General features: G+C 38.4%; 1 protein-coding gene across 2 annotated transcripts in view; it reads left to right on the forward strand.

Moving 5' to 3' along the window:
* rint1 (RAD50 interactor 1) overlaps positions 1–19,282 on the forward strand; it is a 65,398-nt gene extending 46,116 nt beyond the window's left edge. Inside the window, exons 11-15 of one of the 2 annotated variants that reach the window (XM_053313888.1) lie at positions 790–894; positions 3,197–3,417; positions 13,173–13,353; positions 14,275–14,393; positions 18,417–19,282. In XM_053313888.1, coding sequence (XP_053169863.1) covers positions 790–894; positions 3,197–3,417; positions 13,173–13,353; positions 14,275–14,393; positions 18,417–18,630 — 840 coding nt within the window. In that variant the 3' untranslated portion in view covers positions 18,631–19,282. Of the gene's footprint in view, positions 1–789; positions 895–3,196; positions 3,418–3,915; positions 4,081–13,172; positions 13,354–14,274; positions 14,394–18,416 lie in introns of those variants that run through there. The other variant, XM_053313889.1, reaches the window with a different exon arrangement.
* The last annotated feature ends 3,594 nt before the right edge of the window (positions 19,283–22,876 follow it).

Genomic DNA, 22,876 nt, shown 5'->3' on the forward strand with positions numbered 1-22,876 from the left:
TCTAAAATTTCCTGCTGGTCCATGACAGGGACCAGGCAGATCTGTTTGTAAAAAGGTTGCTCCTCTCCTTTTTCACTGAGCACTGGTTCTCAACATTAACAGCATTTTTTGTGTTAAACCAATAATATAAAGGATAAAATTATGGATATAAAAAATCTTAATATATGTGATATCAATATTAAATTGCAAAAGTGCATACTTTCAGGAAAAATCTCAAATTTGTTGGCTATATAATAACTATATATCACATAATAAAAGTGTTTCACAGACAGCTATCTGATTAGCGTTCATTATCCTGATCATCTCTGAGACATTAAAATCACTTGTAATTGATTATAAATGCCTGTATTAAATGACAGCTATGCATTTCATTTGTCTAGTTGCTGACTTTTTTGCTGATACATATTGGCTTTACAGCTAAGTTTGACAGAGAGGAAAAAACAAGAGAAGCTAAGAGACCGGCGATCACAGGAACAATTGGAGGAACAAAGGGTTATCATATTCAGCCATAAGGCATTGTTACCACCTAAACAAGCTTTTCTAGCAAACATTTCCAGCCGGCATTGAGACAGCAATGGGGAGACCAGGGTGAGCCAGAATACAGCACAACCAGATCCTGTCAATATGAGGGGTTATGCATAAAAAAGAAGTAGCTTGTGCACCAGCTTGTGCACAAGCTCTCTCTCTCTGTGTTGCATATTGGCCCAGGGTGGCAGGATAAACACATCATGCATGAAATAAAACTTGTATGATTGTATGATTTATTTATGTTTTTTTTTTTTTTTTCAGGTGATGAAAGAGGAGTCTCGTTGCCCACTTGGTGCTCGTTATTGTGCCATCCTTAATGCTGTCAACTACATTTCCACCATCCTGGGAGACTGGGGAGACAATGTGGTGTGTGGATAAATTTATTTGTTTGATAGTTTTGGCATTTTTACCACTACACCAGCTGGATATGGCCATGGGTGGAGTTTTCATTTGGGTCCTTGTTTTCAAATGAAAATGAATTTCTTTAAAAAAGAAAATCTTTTGGTCACAAGGAAAGTAGGTGAGACAGCTGAAATTTTTCTACAAATACCTCCATTTTAAAAGATACAAACCAACCTAAATCTAACACCTGTGATTTATTTTTGAACTCTGTCTAGCTGAAACTGGCTACTCCATTAGCTTCCAGTTTATCGCAATATTCCCAAACCCTCGTCTAGAGGAGAGGTGCTCTGATGATGATAGAATGGACTGGTCGTTTAACTTTAATGTCTTTAAGTTTGTTAAATATGTATCTGAAGCCTGGAAAAAGCGTCAGTATGGTTTATATGTTTAATTGCCTGTTATCTGGTTTTCATTTATTATTTATTTGTTCCTTTTTTTGTTTGGCGTCTTGTAAGCCCACTTGGGCTGGCACTTCTGGTGCATGACACGTTAATAATAATAATAATTAAAAAAAAAAAATATATATATATATATATATATATATATATATATATATATATACACACAATGGGGAGAACTAGTATTTGATACACTGCTGATTTTGCAGGTTTTACTCTTACAAAGCATGTAGAAGTCTGTAGTTTTTATCATAGGTACTCTTCAACTGTGAGTGACGTAATCTAAAACAAAAGTCCAGAAAATCACATTGCATGATTTTTAAGTAGTTAATTTGCATTTTATTGTATGACATAAGTATTTGATACTTCAGAAAAACAGAACTTAATATTTGGTACAGAAACCTTTAATTGCAATTATTAGATCAGACGTTTCCTGTAGTTCTTGACCAGTTTTGCACACACTGCAGCAGGGATTTTGGCCCACTCCTCCATACAGATCTTCTCAAGATCCTTCAGGCTTCGGGGCTGTCGCTGGGCAATAAGGACTATCAGCTCCCTCCAAAGATTTTCTATTGGGTTCAGGTCTGGAGACTGGCTCGGCCACTCCAGGACTTTGAGATGCTTCTTACGGCGTCACTCCTTAGTTGCCCTGGCTGTGTGTTTCAGGTCGTTGTCATGCTGGAATACCCAGCCACGACCCATCTTCAATGCTCTTACTGAGGGAAGGAGGTTGTTGGCCAAGATCTCGCGATACATGGCCCCAACCATCCTCCCCTCAATACGGTGCAGTCGTCCTGTCCCCTTTGTAGAAAAGCATCCCCAAAGAATGATGTTTCCACCTCCATGCTTCATGGTTGGGATGGTGTTCTTGGGGTTGTACTCATCCTTCTTCTTCCTTCAAACACGGCGAGTGGAGTTTAGACCAAAAAGCTCTATTTTTGTCTCATCAGACCACATGACCTTCTTCCATTCCTCCTCTGGATCATCCAGATGGTCATTGGCAAACTTCAGACGGGCCTGGGCATGCGCTGCAGGATTTTAATCCATGACGGCGTAGTGTGTTACTAATGGTTTCTTTTGAGACTGTTGTCCCAGCTCTCTTCAGGTCATTGACCAGGTCCTTCCGTGTAGTTCTGGGCTGATCCCTCACCTTCCTCGTGATCATTGATGCCCCACGAGGTGAGATCTTGCATGGAGACCCAGACCGAGGGAGATTGACCGTCATCTTGAACTTCTTCCATTTTCTAATAATTACAGTTGTTGCCTTCTCACCAAGCTGCTTGCCTATTGTCCTGTAGCCCATCCCAGCCTTGTGCAGGTCTACCATTTTATCCCTTATGTCTTTACACAGCTCTCTGGTCTTGGCCATTGTGGAGAGGTTGAAGTCTGTTTGATTGAGTGTGTGGACAAGTGTAAGGTAACATGTTCAGTTAATACAGGCAATGAGTGGAGAACAGGAGGGCTTCTTAAAGAAAAACTAACAGGTCTGTGAGAGCCGGAATTCTTATTGGTTGGTAGGTAATCAAACACTTATGTTGTGCAATAAAATGCAAATTAATTATTTAAAAATCATACAATGTGATTTTCTGGATTTTTGTTTTAGATTCCGTCTCTCACAGTTGAAGAGTACCTATGATAAAACAGACCTCTACATGCTTTGTAAGTGGGAAAACCTGCAAAATTGGCGGTGTATCAAATACTTATTCTCCCCACTGTATTTAACACATATTACTACGCTGTCAGAGGCAAGAGTGTTTTAGTGAAGCTTCTGTGCCAGAAAACCTAAAACCTTCATGTAGAACCTAAAACCTGTGTTTATCTGTCCCTTCATTCATCCCTATTAACCCTTTATTCTTTATATTCTTCAGTTTTTCTTACAACTGCAGCAGGCAGCAGTTTCACTTGGTGAGGAAGTGGTACTAGGAGGCCTGGGTGTGACGGAGGTGGGCCGTCTAGCTTCTCTGGAGGGTTCGCTATTTGAAGGTCTTTTGGCGTTACTGGAGCGACTGAAAGGAGACATGATTGGAAGACTTCTGGATGGGATTATGAGAGAAGTCACAGAAAAAGCCAAACCATATCGCCAAGACAGGTGAGAGAATGTTATAGAATACCAATACCATATTAAATGGTTGCCTGGTGATTGGAATGGTCATGATAACAAAAGTGTAGCCTAATAATGTCTGTTGTGAAGCATTGATGGTAATACACAAGAAATTTTAAGGCACGCAAGTTATAAGGGAAAATAAAATGATTAAAAGTATAGGTAAACAACTTTTGGCCCCTTCCTTTCATGTCTGCTAAAGACTCAACCATCTTTTCTCTTGTATGCAGTCCTTTTTAAACATAAATAAATAAATAAAGAAAAAAAAAGAAAAAATTGGACACAACAAAACAAAACAGAAAAGTAGTATTTTCAATGGATTGAGATGAGGCAGGGATGAAAAAGAAATATAGTCAAAAGTCAATTGTCAGAGGTGAACATTTCATTTGTCCTGTAGTGTCTTTAATTTAGCTAACTAATCATGCAGCCCCAAACCAAATCAAATTTTCCAGGTGTCCCCCTCAGATTGTTTTTAATTTTCTCCAGGTCTAAGTACATCATGAGGTCCTTAAGCCACAGAGAAGCTTTGGGGGCAACTGGTGACTTCCTTTCCAACAAAATTCTTCTACGTGCTAATAAAGAAGCAAAGGCAACACTACCCTTAACCTTTTTCCTAATTATTTGACGGTCTGATAAAAAAATAAAAAAATGAAAAAATTCTGCACAAGGCATCAATTTCGTATTTAGTGTTTCTTCAAGATGTTTAAAAACAGCCGTCCAGTAAACTTGCAGACGGGGACAAGACCAAAACATGTGGGTCATGTTTGCTGGTGACATGTGACACCTATTGCATGTGACTGCGATATTGGAATACATTTTGGAAAGTTTGGAATTGGTAAAATGGATATGATGGACAACCTTAAATTGAATCAGATTAAGCCTGGAGCAAGATGTACTTTTATTTAAGGTGTAAATTTTTGAGATGAGGCCTTTCTGATTTGTGGGAATATCCAAAATTGAGTCAATTATTGAGTTAGGTGGGATATTGGGGAAACAGGTGTTATTTGATTTAACAAAGTTACGGACCTGAAAGTATCGGAATAGGTTAGACTTTGGAAGGTTAAATTTTTCACATAAGTCGCTGAAGCTAGTGAAGACATTATTAGTATAGAGATCACTTAATCTGACAAGGCCTGGGCTCTGCAATAGAGAAAAGGCATTATCAATGCTGGGAGGGAGGAAGAGATGATTGTTATGTATGGGGCTGTGATTAGACAATCCTTTGAGTCCAAAAGTACATCTAAATTGGAACCAAATTTTAAGGGTGGAGACGACAATTGGGTTACATGTATATTGGAATGATTGAAAGGGCAATTTTGATGTAAGTAGAGCTAAGAGTGAAGTAGAACAGGATTTAGCTTCCAGTTTACACCAGTTTAGTTCAGGTTCGCGAATCCAGAGAGTCATTTTGTTTATGTTAGCTGCCCAATAGTAGAGTCTTAAGTCAGGGAGTGACAAACCACCAACGGACTTATGCCTTTGTAAAAACTCTCTCCTTATCCTGGCGGTCTTGCCTTTCCATATAAAAGATGAAATTAGCTTATTTATAGAAAAGGGAATTGGGTAAAAAGATCGGCAAGCATTGGAAAAGGTACAGAAAACGTGGAAGCTCGTTCATTTTGATGCAATTTACCCTGCCTGCTATAGTTATATGCAAATTACAACGCTTGTCGATTAGGGGTGGAAAGTTGTTCTTGTAGAGATCTGATATCTTACGGCAGATATGCACACCTAAATATTTAAAGCTGTGTTTAGACACTTTAAATGGGGATCCCAAGGGCTAGGTTATTTACAGGAAAGCATTCGCTCTTTGAGAAGTTCAATTTATAACCGGAAAATACTCCAAAGCTGTTTATTAATTCAATTATCTTAGGGATGTTGGTTACTGGATCAGAAATAAACAATAATAAATCATCCGCATTCAAGGAAAGTGTATGTTCCGGACCATATCTGTGGATTCCTTTATTAAACTGGCCAATTTAAGTGCGATAGATAAAGGTTTGATTGCCACAGCAAACAACAGTGGGCTCAGAGGGCACCCTTGGCGGGTTCCTCTGTTAAGTGTGAAATATTGGGATTTCATCCCATTAGTGCTTACAGACGCTTTAGGGGAAGAATATAAAAATGAGATCCAAGATATATATACTTAGACCCAAATGCACAACCTTTTTAAGACCTCTAACAGGTAACTCCACTCCACCCTATCAAAAACCACTTCTGGTGTCTCCCTGGATGCTGGAGAAAAAAGTATGTCAAGAAGACGGCGGACGTTGGAGAAAGAGTGTCGGTTTTTCATGAACCCGGTTTGGTCAGGTGAAATTATGCTTGGCATAATCAATTCAAGTCGTAATGCCAGTGCTCTAGCTAAAATCTTGTAATCAGCATTTAAAAGGGAGATGGGACAGTAAGAACTACACTCAGAATCTTCTTTACCCGGCTTTAGTAATAAGATGCCTCGGTAAGAGTTTGAGGCAGGGCTCCCCGGTCCAGAGAGTCATTGAACATGTCTAAAAGGAGAGGGATTCATTTATCAGCTAATTTTTTTTAAAACTATATAGGGTAACCGTCTGGGCTAGGGGCCCTGCCACTTTGCATTAGTTTAATTGAGTTTGCTATTTCACAAAATTCTAAGGGTCGATCCATTTTGCTCTTCTGAGTAGAAGATATGGGCGGGAAATTTAGGTTATCCAGGAAACTCATCATGTTTGTTTTGTCGGTTGGGGATTGTGAAGGACAGTTATGTTCATAATAATAGCAGTGTGTTTAAAAAGGTGAGTAAACCTCAAAATTCTTCAAATAAATTGTATTTTAATAAACACAAATGCATTGGGGACACTGCACATTCTATTTCAAAGCCAGAAAATTGAAAAAAAGTAATTAAATTTGATAATATTTTACAGAAAGTCAAGAAATATAAAACAAAAAAATAGCAGTGTTGACATCTTTCTTTACAAAACTCAAAAATGTACTGTATAAACTAAGAAAGGCTTGAAGATTCAACTTTCCTGAGAATCATAAACTAATATTTAGTTGCATAACCACGTTTTCTGATAACTGCTTCACATCTGTGGCACATGGAGTCGACTAACTTCTGGCACCGGTCAACAGGTATTGCAGCCCAGGACAATTGTACTACGTTCCACAATTCCTCTGCATTTCTTGGTTTTGCCTCATGAACAGCATTTTTTATGTCAGCCCACAAGTTTTCAATGGGATTAAGGTCCGGGGATTGTGCTGGCCACTCCATTACTTGAATTCTGTTTGTCTGGAACCATGATTTTGCTCGCTTGCTGGTGTGTTTGGGGTCATTGTCTTGTTGAAACACCCATTTCAAGGGCATTTCCTCTTCAGCATATGGCAACATGACTTCTTCCAGTATTCTGATGTACTCAAACTGATCCATGATCCCTGGTATGCGATAAATAGGACTAACACCATAGTACGAGAAACATCCCCATATCATGATGCTTGCACCATCATGCTTCACTGTCTTCACTGTGTACTGTGGCTTGAATTCAGTGTTTGCAGGACGTCTGACAAACTGTCTGTGGCCCTTAGACCCAAAAAGAACAATCTTACTCTCATCAGTCCACTTTTTAGGCCAGTCATTGTGTTCTTTGGCAAATTGTAATCGCTTCAGCACGTCTTTATTTTAACAATGGGACTTTGCGGGGGCTTCTTGCTGGTAGCTAGGCTTCACATAGACGTCGTCTGATTGTTATAGTACTCACAGGCAATCTTAGATCTTATTTGATCCTCCTGGAGCTGATCATTGGCTGAGCCTTTGCCATTTTGGTTATTCTCCGATCCATTCGAATAGTCGTTTTTCTTGTTCTTCCTAGCCTTTCTGGTTTTGGCTGCCATTTTAAAGCGTTTGATATCATTTTAGCTGAACAGTCTATCATTTTCTGCACTTTTTTATAGGTTTTCTCCTCTTTTATTAATTTCTTAATCAAAGAACACTCTTCTTCTGAACAGTGTCTTGAACGACCCATTTTACTCTATTTTTCAAGGACAAATGCACAGCCAGCATATGCAGCGTCAGTTGCCTTGATCCTTAAATAAGGGCCACCTTTTTTTTCACATAATCAATGACCTCACTAATTGAACTCAGCACTGCTATTTTTTTGAACACACCCCTTTCAGTAAATGATTCAGTTTCACAGAATCCGCAGCATGCACGTCATGCCTGTTGGGTCTGTTGGTTTTCTATACCTTTACTAAACCTTCTAGAAACTTACTTGCGGTGTAGAAGTTGAAATTCTAACAAAAACAGTGATTTATCTTGCTAGTGATTTGGGACTGCTATTATTTTGAACACAACTGTATATCGTTCAGAGTAAAATGTTTGAAAGGTTTCATTTATGACAGATGGCATTACTGTAAGTTCACCTGAAGGGGTTCTAATCAGTTTAATTTGCTGGGATACTGATTGGCTTTTAATTTGGTGTGACATAAAGAAATCCACGTGATCGTAAGAGTAATTTTTCAGTTTCTTGTGTTGACAGCAAGTTATAGTCCATTTGAAGGTTTTGTCTCTCCCTGTCCAATTCAGGGGATGGAGATGTTGATAATTTTCTGTCCAGTTCTGTTATGCTTTCCGTGAGTTGTTCCTGTTTTTGTTTTTTGAGTTTATTTAGTCCCACAGAATAAGATATAATCTCTCCTCGGACTACCACCTTTAATGTCTCCTACAGTAGAGATGGGGATATGAGATTAGACTTGTTGGTAATAAGAAAATCGTCAATTACTTTGGAGATTGTTTGGCAAAAGTCATCATCCTTTTGTAAAAGTGTAAGCGAAAGGTCGAGTAGCAAAGGAGGATGGTCAGATACCACTATCGTTGAATATTCTGTTATCGACAGCAGAGAGAAAACAATTATCAATGTAAAAGTAATCAATTCTTGATAATGTTTTATGGACCTGAGAGTAAAAAGAAAATTGTTTTTTATCAGGATAGAGAAAGCGCCATGGATCCACACCTCCTATTTGATCCATAAACAATGAAATTGCTTTGACAATTTTAGAAGGAAAGACCTGCCGTGGGCAGGATTTGTCTAACAAAGGGTTTATTGTACAATTAAGGTCGCCCCCTAAGATTAAGTGGTGGGAAGTTAAGTCTGGTAAAAGTGAGGTTACTTTCCTAATAAATGCCTCATCATCCCAATTGGGTGCATAGAGATTAACAAGAACAACAGGTACATTAATAAGGGAGCCTGAGACTATAACTAATCGGCCTTGGTGGTCAGCTATAACGTTTGTTGGGCAAAACTGTATTTTTTTATGTATCAAAATCGCTGTAACTCTTGCTTTGCTACTAAAATTGGAGTGGAAACTTTGGCCAACCCATGAAGCCTTTAACCTATGGTGATCCTTAGCGATCAAATGCGTCTCCTGTAAGAAAGCAATTTCTGTTTTAAGATGTTTTAAGTGGGAAAATACTCTACCCCTTTTTACTGATCCCTTTAACATTCCAAGAGACAAATCTCAGACAAGATACCCCTTTTTTTATAGTATTAGCCATAATCAAACTTGTAAGTATATGGTAGGAAAAAACACTGCCTTGTAGAAGGACGTAGTGTTAAAAACACATAGACAAAAATAGAATTAAAAGCAAATCTGTAGGATCTACCACCCCAGAACCCCAAAACAAAAACCCTGTGGACCACCTGACAACAAAAGTTAAACAACTGGATGAGAAATGTGAAGATCTCAAGGCTCGCTCAAGAAGAAATAACATTAGGATTATATGAATACCGGAGGGAAAAGAAGGGCTGCTGCCCAGAGATTTCATCTCCCAACTCCTAAACGAAGCGCTATCTCTGCCGTAGAAACCTCTGATAGACCGGGCACACAGAGTAAATCGCCAGAGACCCAAACTAGAGGACCGTCCGTGACCTTTCATTTTGAGATTGCACTACTATCATGTTTGTGAGGAAATACTATGGAAGGCCATGGAAAAGAATAACTTGGAATACCTTGGGCAAAAAATACACATATTTCCAGACTCTCCCCCTTCTGTGGTTAAACAGAGAGCAGCATTCACTAAAGTAAGAGAAATGCTACGAGGAAAACCAGACGTCAGATATGGACTGATTTATTCGGCCAGGCTGATGGTGACGCACGAGGTATGAAAATGTCATTCACTGACCCAAAGGAAGCTCAGGATGATGCTGAAAAACACTTGGGACAGTGATAATAGACAATAACAGCGACACGGACATACTGGGCTGACCAGCTGGGTGGATAAGGAGCTACACGCTCACTCCCACATCTCAGCATGAAAGACAATGAGGGGACTCGGACTGGTCAGCCCCTCTCTTGTTTATCCTCCAAAAAACTGTAACCCACTTCTCTGACTGACATTATATATTTAATGTGTTGAAGTTAAACAGGTGAGCCGCGTTTACAGGTATGCATACTGGTTTAGGGTACTCATTTTACTGGCAACACACAACACATACAGTAGGATAGATTACTTTCTTATTGATGCTAAACTGATGCCATATGCCGTAAATGCAAAATATCTCATTAATCTCCGATCACAGCCCTCTCACATGCACCCTGAATATTCAGAACATGGTGAAACCACAGATGAACTGGAGGCTAAATTTGCTGTTATTAGCCGAAAAAGAGTTCTGTGATTATTTAAAAGCTCAGATATCCCTCTATTTTGATACTAATGATAATTCAGAGACCACTCCTTCTATACTTCTATACTTTGGGAGGCATTCAAAGCATTTCTTAGAGGCACCATCATTTAATTTGAGGCTAGAAGAAAAAAGAGCAAGGCCAGATTATTTGAATTAGACAAACAAATTAAACTTCTGGACAGAGAGAATGCCCAGACTCCTTCCATTGAACTACATAAAAAAATATCAGCCCTAAAATATGAATATAACAAGATACTCTCAGCAAGGATTAGCAAGGCATTTTTATATACTAAACAGAAATATTTTGAATTTAATGACAAACCACACAGACTTTTAGCATGGCACCTCAGAAAACAGGAAAATGATCGCACAATACATAAAATTAAATCTGATAAAGGTGAGGTTTTGGGTTAGGGTTAAAACCCAAAGATATTAATGATCGATTTCTCCAATTCTATAAAAACTTGTACACTTCCAAAAACGACACAGATTATATTGCTATGCAGGCATTCTTAATAAATGCAAACTCCCCCAATTAGATGAAAATGATTCAGCTCAGCTGAACTCTGAAATTTCTGTTGAAGAAGTTAAAAAGGCTGTCTCTTTATTCAAAAGCAATAAAACCCCAGGCCCTGATGGTCTTGATACCTATACATGTACAAAATAGTGCTTGGTTACAGACCCTGCCTTTTAGCATATCTCCAGAGAAATGTACATATTTAGGAATTCAAATTACAAGGTCACTCCTCTCTATTTAAGGACAACTTCCCACCACTATTGTCTAAATTACAGTCGAATATACAGTTTTGGAAGACCTTGCCAATATCATTACTTGGCAGAGTCAATGCCATTAAAATGCTTTTTTTTGCCCCAGTTATTATATTTATTTCAGAATATCCCAGTGTTTTTGGCCAAATCCTTCTTTAAAAAAATAGACTCGATTGTACTCCCTTTCTTGTGGGAATACAAAAAGCATAGAATTGGCAAGAAACACCTTTGCAAATCTAAGATGGAGGGGGACTTGGCACTCCCAAACTTTTTGTCATATTATTGGGCTTCACAAATTAGGATTATGGCATATGCCTGGATGACATGGTAACTCCACCAAATTGGCTTGAATTGGAGCAGGAGGCATGCCAGCCCTATTCTATAGGCGCCATTCTTTTGGCACCTTACACTATTGAAAAATCTTTATACAATTCCAATGTGATGATTCACAGTACCGTGCGCATTTGAAAACAAATTAAGATACACTTTAAGTTGAAATCCATATTTTATGCACTACCGGTCACTGGGAACCCCTACCTTCCACCATCCAATCTGGATAATACTTTTAATGTCTGGAAAAAGGCAGGCATCCATAAAATAGGAGAGTGAATTCCACTCTAACTAAATGGGAGGAAGAAATGGGCACTGAGATCCCAGATACTCTATGGGAAGAGAGTTTAGAACACATCCATAAGTGCTCTAATAACACTAGGCACTGTCTAATCCAGTTTATCATTCACCTTCTTCATTATTCTAAGGAGAGGTTACATAGAATATACCCTGACATTTCTCTGATATGTGTCAGATGCCTATCAGCAGACAACACGTTGCTTCACAGCTTTGTTCTATGTCCCAAGGTTAAGACTTACTGGTTTAATATCTTCCGGTTAATATCCAAAATACTTCACATACAGCTAGAGACTGAACCATTCATTATTATTTTAGGGACATGATGATGTTATAAAGTTAAGCAACTTCCAAAAATGTTTCCTCTCCTATAGTCTTATTATTGCAAAAAAGTTACCCACCACAAAGATGTGGCTCAGTGACCTTGCTAACACACTCCACTTAGAAAGAATAAGATATACTCTCATGGATAAACTCACATACTACATACATACATAAAAATGTGGTCTCCTCTCACACATTATCTCACACCTCCTATCAGAAATTAATATTTCCCCTTCACATCAACAAAGTAGTAAACAGACGGAAGAGTAAGACTGGGTAGGGTGGGGGGGATGGCTATGGCTGTCTGTGTATCTTTATTTTTATTTATTTATTTGATTTGATTTTTTTTGTTTATTTTAATTTATTTTATTATTATTATTATTATTATTATTATTATTATTATTATTATTATTATTATTATTATTATTATTATTATTATTAATTTATTTTTCTTTCTTTGTATTTTGCATTTCACATTTTATATCTGCTGTTTTTCATTTATTAAAAAAAACAAGTGCACTATGACCTGTACTCTACGCGCACTGATGTGTGTATGCTGTACAAGTGTAACTGTATTTCAATGTACTCTAATAAAAAACACTAAAGACATGTACAGGGTCATATTTAGTGACAGTCATAGTACCACCTAATGGTGACAGGATTGACACATCTAAGACATAAAACCTTGGTGATGCTACATTCTGCAGCTCATGACCCTTAATCACATATGTCAATCATGACGTAGCCACGCTAATATTTGACGTTTATCGTCAAATATTAAATCAGGGAGGCCAAAATTTCACAAATGAACATCATTCTACATTGAAGAAGGCTTTAAACTAGCGTTTGAGACCATAAACACATTTTGAAAACGTTTACTGAGGTTAGAAATCAAGTTAGAAGTTGGTGAATTCTCCATTGACTTGTATTGAGGCGGAAGTCCTTTTGACACCAAAGCTGTCGCCCCCTGGTGGCCTTTTGCTAGAATGCAGTTCTAAGTTACTTCCATGTTGGCCTCATTTCAGAGGACCGGAGCTCAAAACACACTTTGAAATAGCTAAATCCATGCATAAATACCCTGCATCTTCCTCATTGTTAAACTAAACACCTTTATCACATCATATTCATGACTGGTGTGCATTCCCTTATGATTAGCGGCTGTGTGTGTGTTACTTTGTGGCTGTTTTGTAGCTCCACATAGGAAGTGTTATTTCATGCAACATCCAATAATAGCATGCATATTAAGACGTCTACATGTGCGCGCCCATCGACAGCGCCACAGCACGGCGTGTGGGGAGTGAGGGCCCGTTTATCACTTCTTGCAGCTTTAATTATGGATTTCTTCTCTTTCTTGCTTGCTCTCTTTTTTAGGTGGTTTTCTCTACCATCCCTACAGGACCAGACTGCCATGTCCTTGTCTAGTTCAGCATGTCCCATGATGCTTTGTGTGAGGGACAGATTGTTGAACCTTCATCAGATCCTAAGTCTTTCTCTGTTCCAGCAGGCTTGGCAGGCCTTTGCCGAGAGACTTGACAATTTTCTCTACCAGGATGTAAGAGATAAATATCTGCTTGATTAATTACGCTGTTTTTGTTTCATGTTTATCACCTGTTTAGATGTAGGTTAAATATCTTCAAAATTATACAGTGACATACATAAGTATATACTATAGCAGAAAGGCAACATTCACATTTCAATCTAGATTCTGTCTCTAAATTTTGAATTCTGAAATATTGCAACTGGTGTAAAAAAGACATCATCCTGGTCGAGTTTTGGGGAGTGCCTTGCTATATGAATGGCGAAAAAAGTAGCAATAAAGGGTCAAACACTTCTGTAGTATGCCATTTATTGACAGTCAATCCAAACTTATGGCAGGTGATACAACTAGACTAAAGGATGAAGAATAACAACATTGACATTTAGATAATATCTGGAACATACAGTATTATAAGAGGAGTATTTTATGATATTTTATTTACAGATATTGATTTAGTGAGTGAGTGGGGCAACTAACTATTTTCTAAGCCATATCCCCTAGTTATGGGTTGTGTCTGCCAAGTTCTCCATTGTAGCACTGCATATGTATAATTATAATAGTGGCGCTTCATTTTTGGAACACTGCCAGTCCTTTATTTCTAACAGAATTAGAAAAAAGCTGGCAATTTCAACTGGTGAGAACTGCAACAATTGATGTTGATGATAAGTGCAAAATTTGTCATTGTTAGTCAAAAATAATTGTATGTTTCAGGAATCTTACTGTAAATTTGGTAGTTTCTCCATCAATGTCTTATTCTTCTTTATTATGAGCTTTAAAATGAATGCAAAACTTGCATTTATATCTTGAAACTGCTATGAAATAATATTGTTAATTGTTTAATAATATTGTTCAGCTAAGCATGTTTTCTAGAAACTAGTTTGCAGCAGCACAGTTACAATGAAGTAGGCTTAATATATTCATGTCTCTCTCTTTCAGGTGATCCTGTCTAATCATTTTAGTGATGGCGGGGCGACTCAGCTTCAGTTTGACATGACCAGAAACCTATTTCCTCTGTTTGGTCACTACTGCAAAAGACCTGAAAATTTCTTTAAACAGTAAGTTTTTCATGTTTGTTTGTATGGAGGATGAGAAAAGTCATTGAAATACCACATATGTGTACATGTGTGGTCGTGCATGTGTGCTTGTCTGCCTCTAGCTTTTTTCATCAATGTAACACATGCACATTCTTTGAACATAAAATGCACGCATGTGCCCATGTGACTGAATATTTCTCATCGCTTTGTTGGTCTGTTTCCCGCACAAGGTGTTTATTTATTAATATCAAATCTCTATTTCAAAGATTTTGAATACAGCACCATAGCTGTACTGGGAAAACAGCCTAGTTACATTAAACATTAAAAATACACTGATACATAAACACAACAGTTCATGATTTCTTTCTCAGTATAATATTATAGGCTTGCGTAGCGACTGTTGGTTTGTGTATCCTGTTCACAGTCACACACACACACACACATATCAATAGGACGCCATGGTGTGGACTACCCCATTGTGGTATTCCTTGCTTCTACAAAAGGCTTGTTTAAAGTCCCCCTACAGAACTGCATTTTGTTGATTTTACTGAGCTCAGAGGTTAGAGCTACAATGACTTATTTGCTTTGTGCTGAGATTTGAGATTTGTGCTGTTTTCACATTCATCTGCTAAATGGAGAAAGTGTCAGAATGATTTTCTTAAATTAGAGTGTAGGGCATACAGTCCGTATGTGCAGGATTTTGTGGCATCACAACTAGTCTGGGGCCAATTTTAGTCTAATATGCAACTTAATGATTATGATATGGAAAACCAGCACACATAAACTGACAATATACATTTCACTGTTATATAAGGTATCTTGCATCAATACTAAAATCTTTAAACTAAAAATATAAGTATAGTTTTTATTGGGAATCTTTTATGTTCATTTCCAGCTCTATATTTTTATTTAGGGATTCCACTAGAGTAGCTTTGCATGATTCACAGTTCAAAAAACTCCTCAGCCAATCTCTGTCCCAACAGAAAATCTCTTAAAAAATGTTTTAAATACTGGTTATATCAACTGGGCACTGGGTTGCAACCAGTATTTTCTCATAAAAATCTGATACACTGCCTGACCATGTTCAGGCAGGCAGTGTAGTAGAGTAGGGGGGGCGGGGGGTTGCAGTTGCAGTCAAACACCATTGTTTGTTGAAGAAATTGACATTGAAAATCAAGATGATGTTATTATATTATAAAGAAGTCAGGTGGTTGAAGCCAGATGAAGACATTCTTTCCAGGCTTAGTGGAAAGATAGAGCTGGGTATCATCAGCGTAACAGTGGAATTGTATGTCAAATTTCCTGAGAATGTGACCAAGAGGCAGAAGATAAATAATGAACAGGAGGGGGGCAAGGACAGAGCCCTGGGGAACACTAGAGACTGGAGAGGAGCCAGATCTCAGGTTCTTGAGTTGAACTGTGTGCGGCCAGAGAGATATGATCTGAACTAAGCCAGAGGGATGTCAGTGATTCCAATGTAGGCTAATCTGTCCAAGAGGATGTCATGAGAAACAGTGTTGAAAGCTGCGCTCAGGTCGAGGACAGAATGGAGAGAAGTCCAGAATCAGATGCCATCAGGAGATTATTTGTGATTTTCACCAGGGCTGTTTCATAGAGATTGTTGTCAGACAGATGGGTGTGGACTTGAGCTGCAACAGTTCTTTCTAGTATTTTGGAGAGAAATGGCAAGTTTGAGATGGGACGGAAGCGCTAGGTTTCTTGAGTGTTGGTGTTATTGCAGCAGTCTTTAGTGATGATGGAACGACACCAGGGGGTCTAACTCGCAGATAGATGACTTGGATTTATGAATGAGACCAGTTATTTCAGAGACATTTGGCAGTATGAAGCTGGTGAGTGGAGAGCTGAAGGAAGATGTAGGTCAAGAGTGCAGAGAGGATGAAGAGTTATTTGTAGCAGTCAGTGTCTGGTGGATAGTTTCAATTGTGGCATTGAAGAAGGTCATGAAGGTATCACACTGTGTAACTATTAATAAGTGAGGTGGTAGAGCATCAGGTGGTTTCAGAATATTGTTGAGAGTTGAGAATAGGGCTCTAGTGTTCCCATCAGCTGTCCTGATTAAGGATCAGTAGTATGTGGTCTTGGCTGAGGAAAGAGCATCCTTGTCAACAATATGTAGTAAATCCTACTCCTGAGTTCCTCAGGGATAGGACTGCCTTACAAAGTGATTTTGATCTTTTAACGAATCAGCGTGCACCGGAATAACTTCTTAAATCTCAACAGAAACTTTACAAGGACGGCAACAAGCCTACCAGGCTTTTAGCTCATCAGCTTCGCCAAAAGGCGGCCTCTCGTACCATTCCTGGTATAAAAACCCAAACCTATTTGTTGATTTCTTTAATAATTTAAATGTTCCTCAATCACTTGAGGATACTATTATCTCATTGCAGAGTGGGAAGGCTGTTTGTTCCTCTTTTGCATGCAATGTATACTGAGTCTTTTCAGACAAAATCTCTTCCTCCAACATTGTACCATGCCACCATTTCACTCCTGTTGAAAAAGGACAAAGATCCCCAGTGCTGCTCTTCCATAAGTCTTCTTAATCCTTTAACTGCCCGCTCAACCAAATGGTTGAGCACAAAAGGATTTAAAAATTCTCGCTAAAGTGCTAGTTCTTTGTTTGGAATTGATCCTCCCTTCCATCATCTCTGACGATCAAACTGGCTTCATCCGTGGTAGACAGTCATTCACCATGTGCGACGACTACTTAACATCCTACACACACCTTACAAGCATTCTAGTTTTGAAGCCGTCATTTCGTGGGACTCAGAAAAGGCTTTTGACCGCGTCGAATGGGACTACCTTTTCTTCGCTTTAGAGAGATTTGGTTTTGGACCGAATTTCATCTCGCGGATCAGGCTTTTATATGTGTCACCCATGGCCTCTGTCCTCACTAACCATCTTATTTCAGGTTATAAGCTTAATTTAAATAAAAGTGAATATTTTCTCAGCTCCACCTTCCTGGTGGAGCTGAGCCCTCAGTGTGTGTTGCTCACACAGAGACAGTCAACCAGGTGAAAACTGGAGGTGACAATTACACTTATGTTACTGTAAGTGCAATAAAATCTACCAGAGTAAAAATACAAGAAGAGTAATTTAATTTTGAATTTTTAAAGTGGATATTTTATTTTTGTTTTAAAATACAAAATGTTAAATTGAAATACAAGCTGTTTGTTTTATTCCTTGTCAAATAGGGATGAGCAGAAATTTAAAAATGGTTTGATTTTCTTTTCATATTTAGAATAATAAAAGATAAAATCACTGGAAAACCAACAAAAAAATGTTTGTTTTCTCATATTCTGAGACTGGATGTCGTCATCAAGGCAAGAGTGCAATAAATATAAATAAAAAATAAAAATCATCTCCCTGTCGCAGCAACGGTCTGATGGACCGTTTTAGTTTTTATAATGTTAATAACTATTTTCTGAAGCCCATAAGGTGCTAAAATAAAACACAATTTCACGATTTCTGAACATTTATACTCCCACTATGGTTATACAGACTGCAGCCTTAATATTTCCTGTAAATTTTTCCATTTCATTTAGAAAAGAGCAACAATGGTTAGTGGGTGAAATATAATATTGTTCAGCAGGAAAAAATTTGCCATTTTCTCACCTTGTTTTACCTTAAATCCTAGAAAGTGACCGTAAAAGGGTTTCTATGACAAGGGGAACAGCTTATGACTTCGTTGGAAAAAGAATTTCATGTCAGAAGATTTTTTTTGCTTTAATCCCTAATGTTACCTCTGTTACTAGATCAGTGGCACCACTGCTACAGCTGTAGTGTGTTTGTCAAGAGAACCATCTTCTGCACGTGTAACAGTTTTTGCTGTTGTCATGACAGTTTAGGTAGAAATTATCATAGTAATCATGAAAAAGAGCAAAGTGGAAATTACTAACAAAATACCTAAAATTGAAGAGTATAACACTGATAATTAAATATTAGTAGCCCAAGTGAACATGATAACTATATTTCTACCAAAACTATGATTATATTTGCCACCATCTGCTCTCTCTTTCTCCACAGTGTTAAGGAGGCGTGTATCATCTTATGTCTTAATGTGGGCTCCGCGATTCTACTAAGGAATTTCCTTAAAGAGTCAGAAGAAGAGATGAGAGATTGGGCAGGAGGGGGTGATCCTCCACCAGAATATGCATTGAATGAGTTGGGGGTTTACTGCTTGGCACCCTGCGACGTGTTGATTCTCCTCAACCTCAGAGCCTCCTGGCCAGGACAGTAAAATCTCCTGTGGATAATATGTGTAAGTGTAGAGAGTACACCGGATTTAAATCAAGTCAGTTGAGATCAACAATACGGCTTGACAATGTTTTGTTTTTTGTTACATTTTGGAATCAGCATTCATCTTTTTAAGTTGATTATATTGAACTGTCATTGCAATAATTTTGTCATTATTGTGTTGAAAATGTTTTTTGGTACATAACACTGTCACCTCAGTTGAATAATTTATACCACACATTGTCTGGTCGCTTGTGTAATAAATCTAGCTGCAATTTTCTCACCTTAATGGTTTTATTTGTTTGATTTGTGTGTTTATATGCCTCTTTGTGTGTAAAGGTTCAAGGCTTTCGAAAAATGTTACATTTATCTTTACATTTAGTCATTCACAGTGCTACTCACTGTGAACTGTGTATCCCTGACTAAAAAAATGTTGAATGCATTTCCTCATAAAACATTTGCAAAGACATTCGGGTAAAAGTTTGATGCCAGCATTGTTTATTTTATATTCATGTTAACTTGGAACCAGTCTTCTTTACTGCTTGTGGTGGCTTATTGCTATGTTTCCTGACTTTACTTTGAAGCTGATGTTGATCCATGATCATTGAATTATAAGTGTATAAATTCAGTTCTCAGATACCTTTAACATTAGCTCCTATTATTTTTCCCTCAGTTGGATTTCTGTTGTTGTCGTGGTCATGTGGCAGCTTTGACAGTAGTTGAATAAGTTATTAGGAACTATAACTACCAATGCTTTCCTCAGTTTACATGGTAAAATGGTTGCAACAGCTCTTTGAGCTCTTTGCTTTGCCAATGAGAAAGCATGGTAAGAGAGAGAAGTGAATTTTTGTTTTGCCAGTCTAAGTTTCAGAAATGAGAGTCAATCACACAATTTATCACACATTCCACCAACATGGTTCGTTGAATGGTTCGACGGGGAACCTGTGTCACAAGTCGTACACTCTTCTCTTTCCCTACATTTCCTGTCTCCACAATTTTTGTTAAATAAACACAAAAAAGTATTCAAAGAATTTGACTTCAGTTATAGTATATTTACAAAAAAACAATCTGCAGAAATGTACACAAGGACAACATGCTGAACAGACAGATAGACAGATAGATAGAAACAAGAAGTGGATGCAAAATATACACAGGTTAAATTGTAAACACAGTACATATAGTGCAAATGTACTGGAATAAATATTGAATGGGTACAAATAAACCCACTTCAGTTCCTTGGAGCTTGTAGATTCCAGAAACCTTTTTCCCCAGCCTAACTTGATATGAAGGAATAACGTCCACAAATGTAAGTCCATGAATACAACTCTGGGGAGTTGAGATGTTGCAGTCCGGTGTTGTATCATCCACTGACCTGTTTTCCTTGTATACAAATTGTAGGTCCAGCAGAGGGCTTGCGATGTCTTTCAGATAGGTCAACACTAGTGTCTCAAAGGACTTCATGACCACAGACATCAGGGTGATGGGCCTGTAATCACTCAGTCCTGTTGACTAAGATTGACTTAGTTCACTCTTAGTAAGTTATGTAAGATTATTGAATGATTGCAAGTAAGTTTACTCTTTGGCGTTATCTTTCTAAAGACTTCTATGGGGTTTTATACTTTAACCTAATTTACTGTGTTATACAAAGTAATACAAAGTTTTCTTAATATTAATTAATATGTATTCAATCTGCAAATTCAAGCTATGGTAAATTTGGATACCATCGGTGCAGTCTTACGAACACTAAAAGCGATTTTACACTACAAGTCACATTCACCCATTAACACACTTTCATACACTGATAGCAATGGCTGCCATGCAAGGTACCTGCTAATCATTGACACACACAAACCAATAACAGAGCCCTTGAGAGCAATTTGGGGTTCAGGATCTTGCCCAAGGAAACTTCAACATATGAGGTGCAGTCAAATAGTCTAACTGAGATAATTGACCTAGAAGTGACTAAGTTGCTGTTCTTCAAAGATTTATCTCCATGATGGAATATTATCGCCCCTTGCTGTTCTTTATTTAAAGTAACAAGTTAGTTTAGTTTAACTCACTGAGAGTCTAACTAACTAACTAAATAATAGTACATGTCTGAAATGGCTCCATCTTTATTCTCACAACAGTTAACCAGTAACAGTTGAATAGTGAACTCAATAGTCTGGTTCAAATCTATTAGACTTGCCATGTAATCTGTTTAATTATAGCAACCTATATCATTAACCACCACCAGGCCTGGACTGGGACAAAACTTCGGCCCTGGACTTTTTGGTCCAGACCGGCCCACTACAATCCGTGCGCAGATACTTTGCCAACTCGCATTGATGTACATTTAAACACACAAGCCCTTAATAACAGTAGTATACTGAACAATATCCCTTATATTCTGGAGACTTGAATAGGCTTGAATTAGTTTTAACTGTATAACGTGAACCTGTTGAACGAGCCATAAACCATAAACTCTGACTGAAAAAAATATGTAAAGCATGGCTACATACTGTATGTGTTATGTTGTTAGATCAATGTCCTTCATGAACAAATTGGACTGTGGGCACGAAGAAAGGTGAATGTTGACATTTAAAACACTTAAACTCTGGTGACCTGATTTGGGGGAAGTCATTATAGGTAGAAATTATCAAAAATTGTGAAAATAGCAGATCTATATGCTCAAACCACATCACATTGCAACATGTGAGTTGTAAACTTGCAGATTTGCAATTATGTGGCATCCTTTGATGAAAATGGTGGTTAAGTGGTTAATAAAAGCAACTAATCAATTCATCAGGATAGTATATGAATATGGTTATTGTTTTCCAATACTTTAGATAACTAGATTTAGGCCTACTTGTAACACGCCACACTATGCAGAGTTTGCTATTTATTATGTCAAGTAAAGTTCAAAGACAGTTAAGTAACCGTTCTGAACATTTAATGTGAGTGTTTATACACACCATGCTGGCAGGATCACACCTGCTGAAGACTGTATCACCACTTCCACATGGTGGAGAGTCTTCCTCAACCTGCTGCTGCACCACCATGGCAGCGGGAGCCTCACTCTGACACACCTGCTGCTGAGAGGAACCACTGCTGCTAAGTCTGGCCACGCTGGCCCCCGCAGCAAACATTTCTGACAGTTTTTTGTTTTAGCAGCATTTCTCTGTTTTTCAGCTCTGCCTTTTTATTTTTACCCGCATTTTCCATTTTGTAATCCTCGCCTTGTTTTTCATGTGCTGGTGTGTTGTTGTTTCTCTCAGTTTCTCTCATCATGACTGCTTGTCATTAAAGGTGAACGAGGGAGGGGGTCTAGAACATGAGTGGGTGGGACTCCTGGGTCTCTGTAGCCTATTATCTGGGTCTTGTTGGACTGTTTATAAAGCATGAAGTATAAAATGATCACACAATTCTGTGTTACGGCCAGGCGGGGAGTTCCGGTCCTCTGAAATGAAGCCAACGCGGAAGTAACTTAGGGGTGCATTCTATCAAAAGGCCACGAGGGGAGGGGACCGTTTTGTGTTCAAAAAGACTTCCGTCTCTATACAAGTCAATGGAGAATTCACCAATTTCTCACTTGATTTCTAACCTCAGTAAACGTTTTCAAAATGTGTTTGTGGTCTCTAGTTTAAAGCCTTCTTCAATGCAGTATGATGTTCATTTGTGAAATTTTGGCCTCCCTGATTTTATATTTGACGATAAAGCAGGGTATGCATTGGGGGCGTGGCTACGTTGTGATTGACAGGTTGATTGACAGGTTCAGGAGGGCAGACAGATAGGCAATAGACATAGACTGTACGGAAATCAGATCGCTCTGAACTTGTCTCACATCTACAGTTTTTCTGAGTTCAGAGAACATTTCAGTTGCCTAAAAATGGCCTGTTTGGCTTTTGGATGTACTTCTTATATACATTATATTATATACTTATTATATACATATATTATGTCTATGGGTTTTCCCTCCTTTTTCTGTCAGGTTGCCGGTGTGTGGGTTGCGGTGGGTAGGCAAGCGTGCTGAGTGAACAATATACTCGAGATCAGAGACTGTATAGAGATCCAGCCCTCGCAACCATAGGCTCGCAACCTCCCCCGTCCCGCCCATTGTCCCGCCCATGACTCCGCCTCATGCCCATATAAGTAGAATCTGTGTTCTTTTTTTCCCCGGCATGCACCTGAAATTTTCAAGATGGCGCTGCCTAGATCCGAAACTATTGGGTTCCAAGCAGCAGTCCACAAACCAATGGTTGACGTCATGT

The sequence above is a fragment of the Scomber japonicus genome, chromosome 23 (genome assembly GCF_027409825.1).
Source record: "Scomber japonicus isolate fScoJap1 chromosome 23, fScoJap1.pri, whole genome shotgun sequence".
NCBI classification, from domain to species: domain Eukaryota; kingdom Metazoa; phylum Chordata; class Actinopteri; order Scombriformes; family Scombridae; genus Scomber; species Scomber japonicus.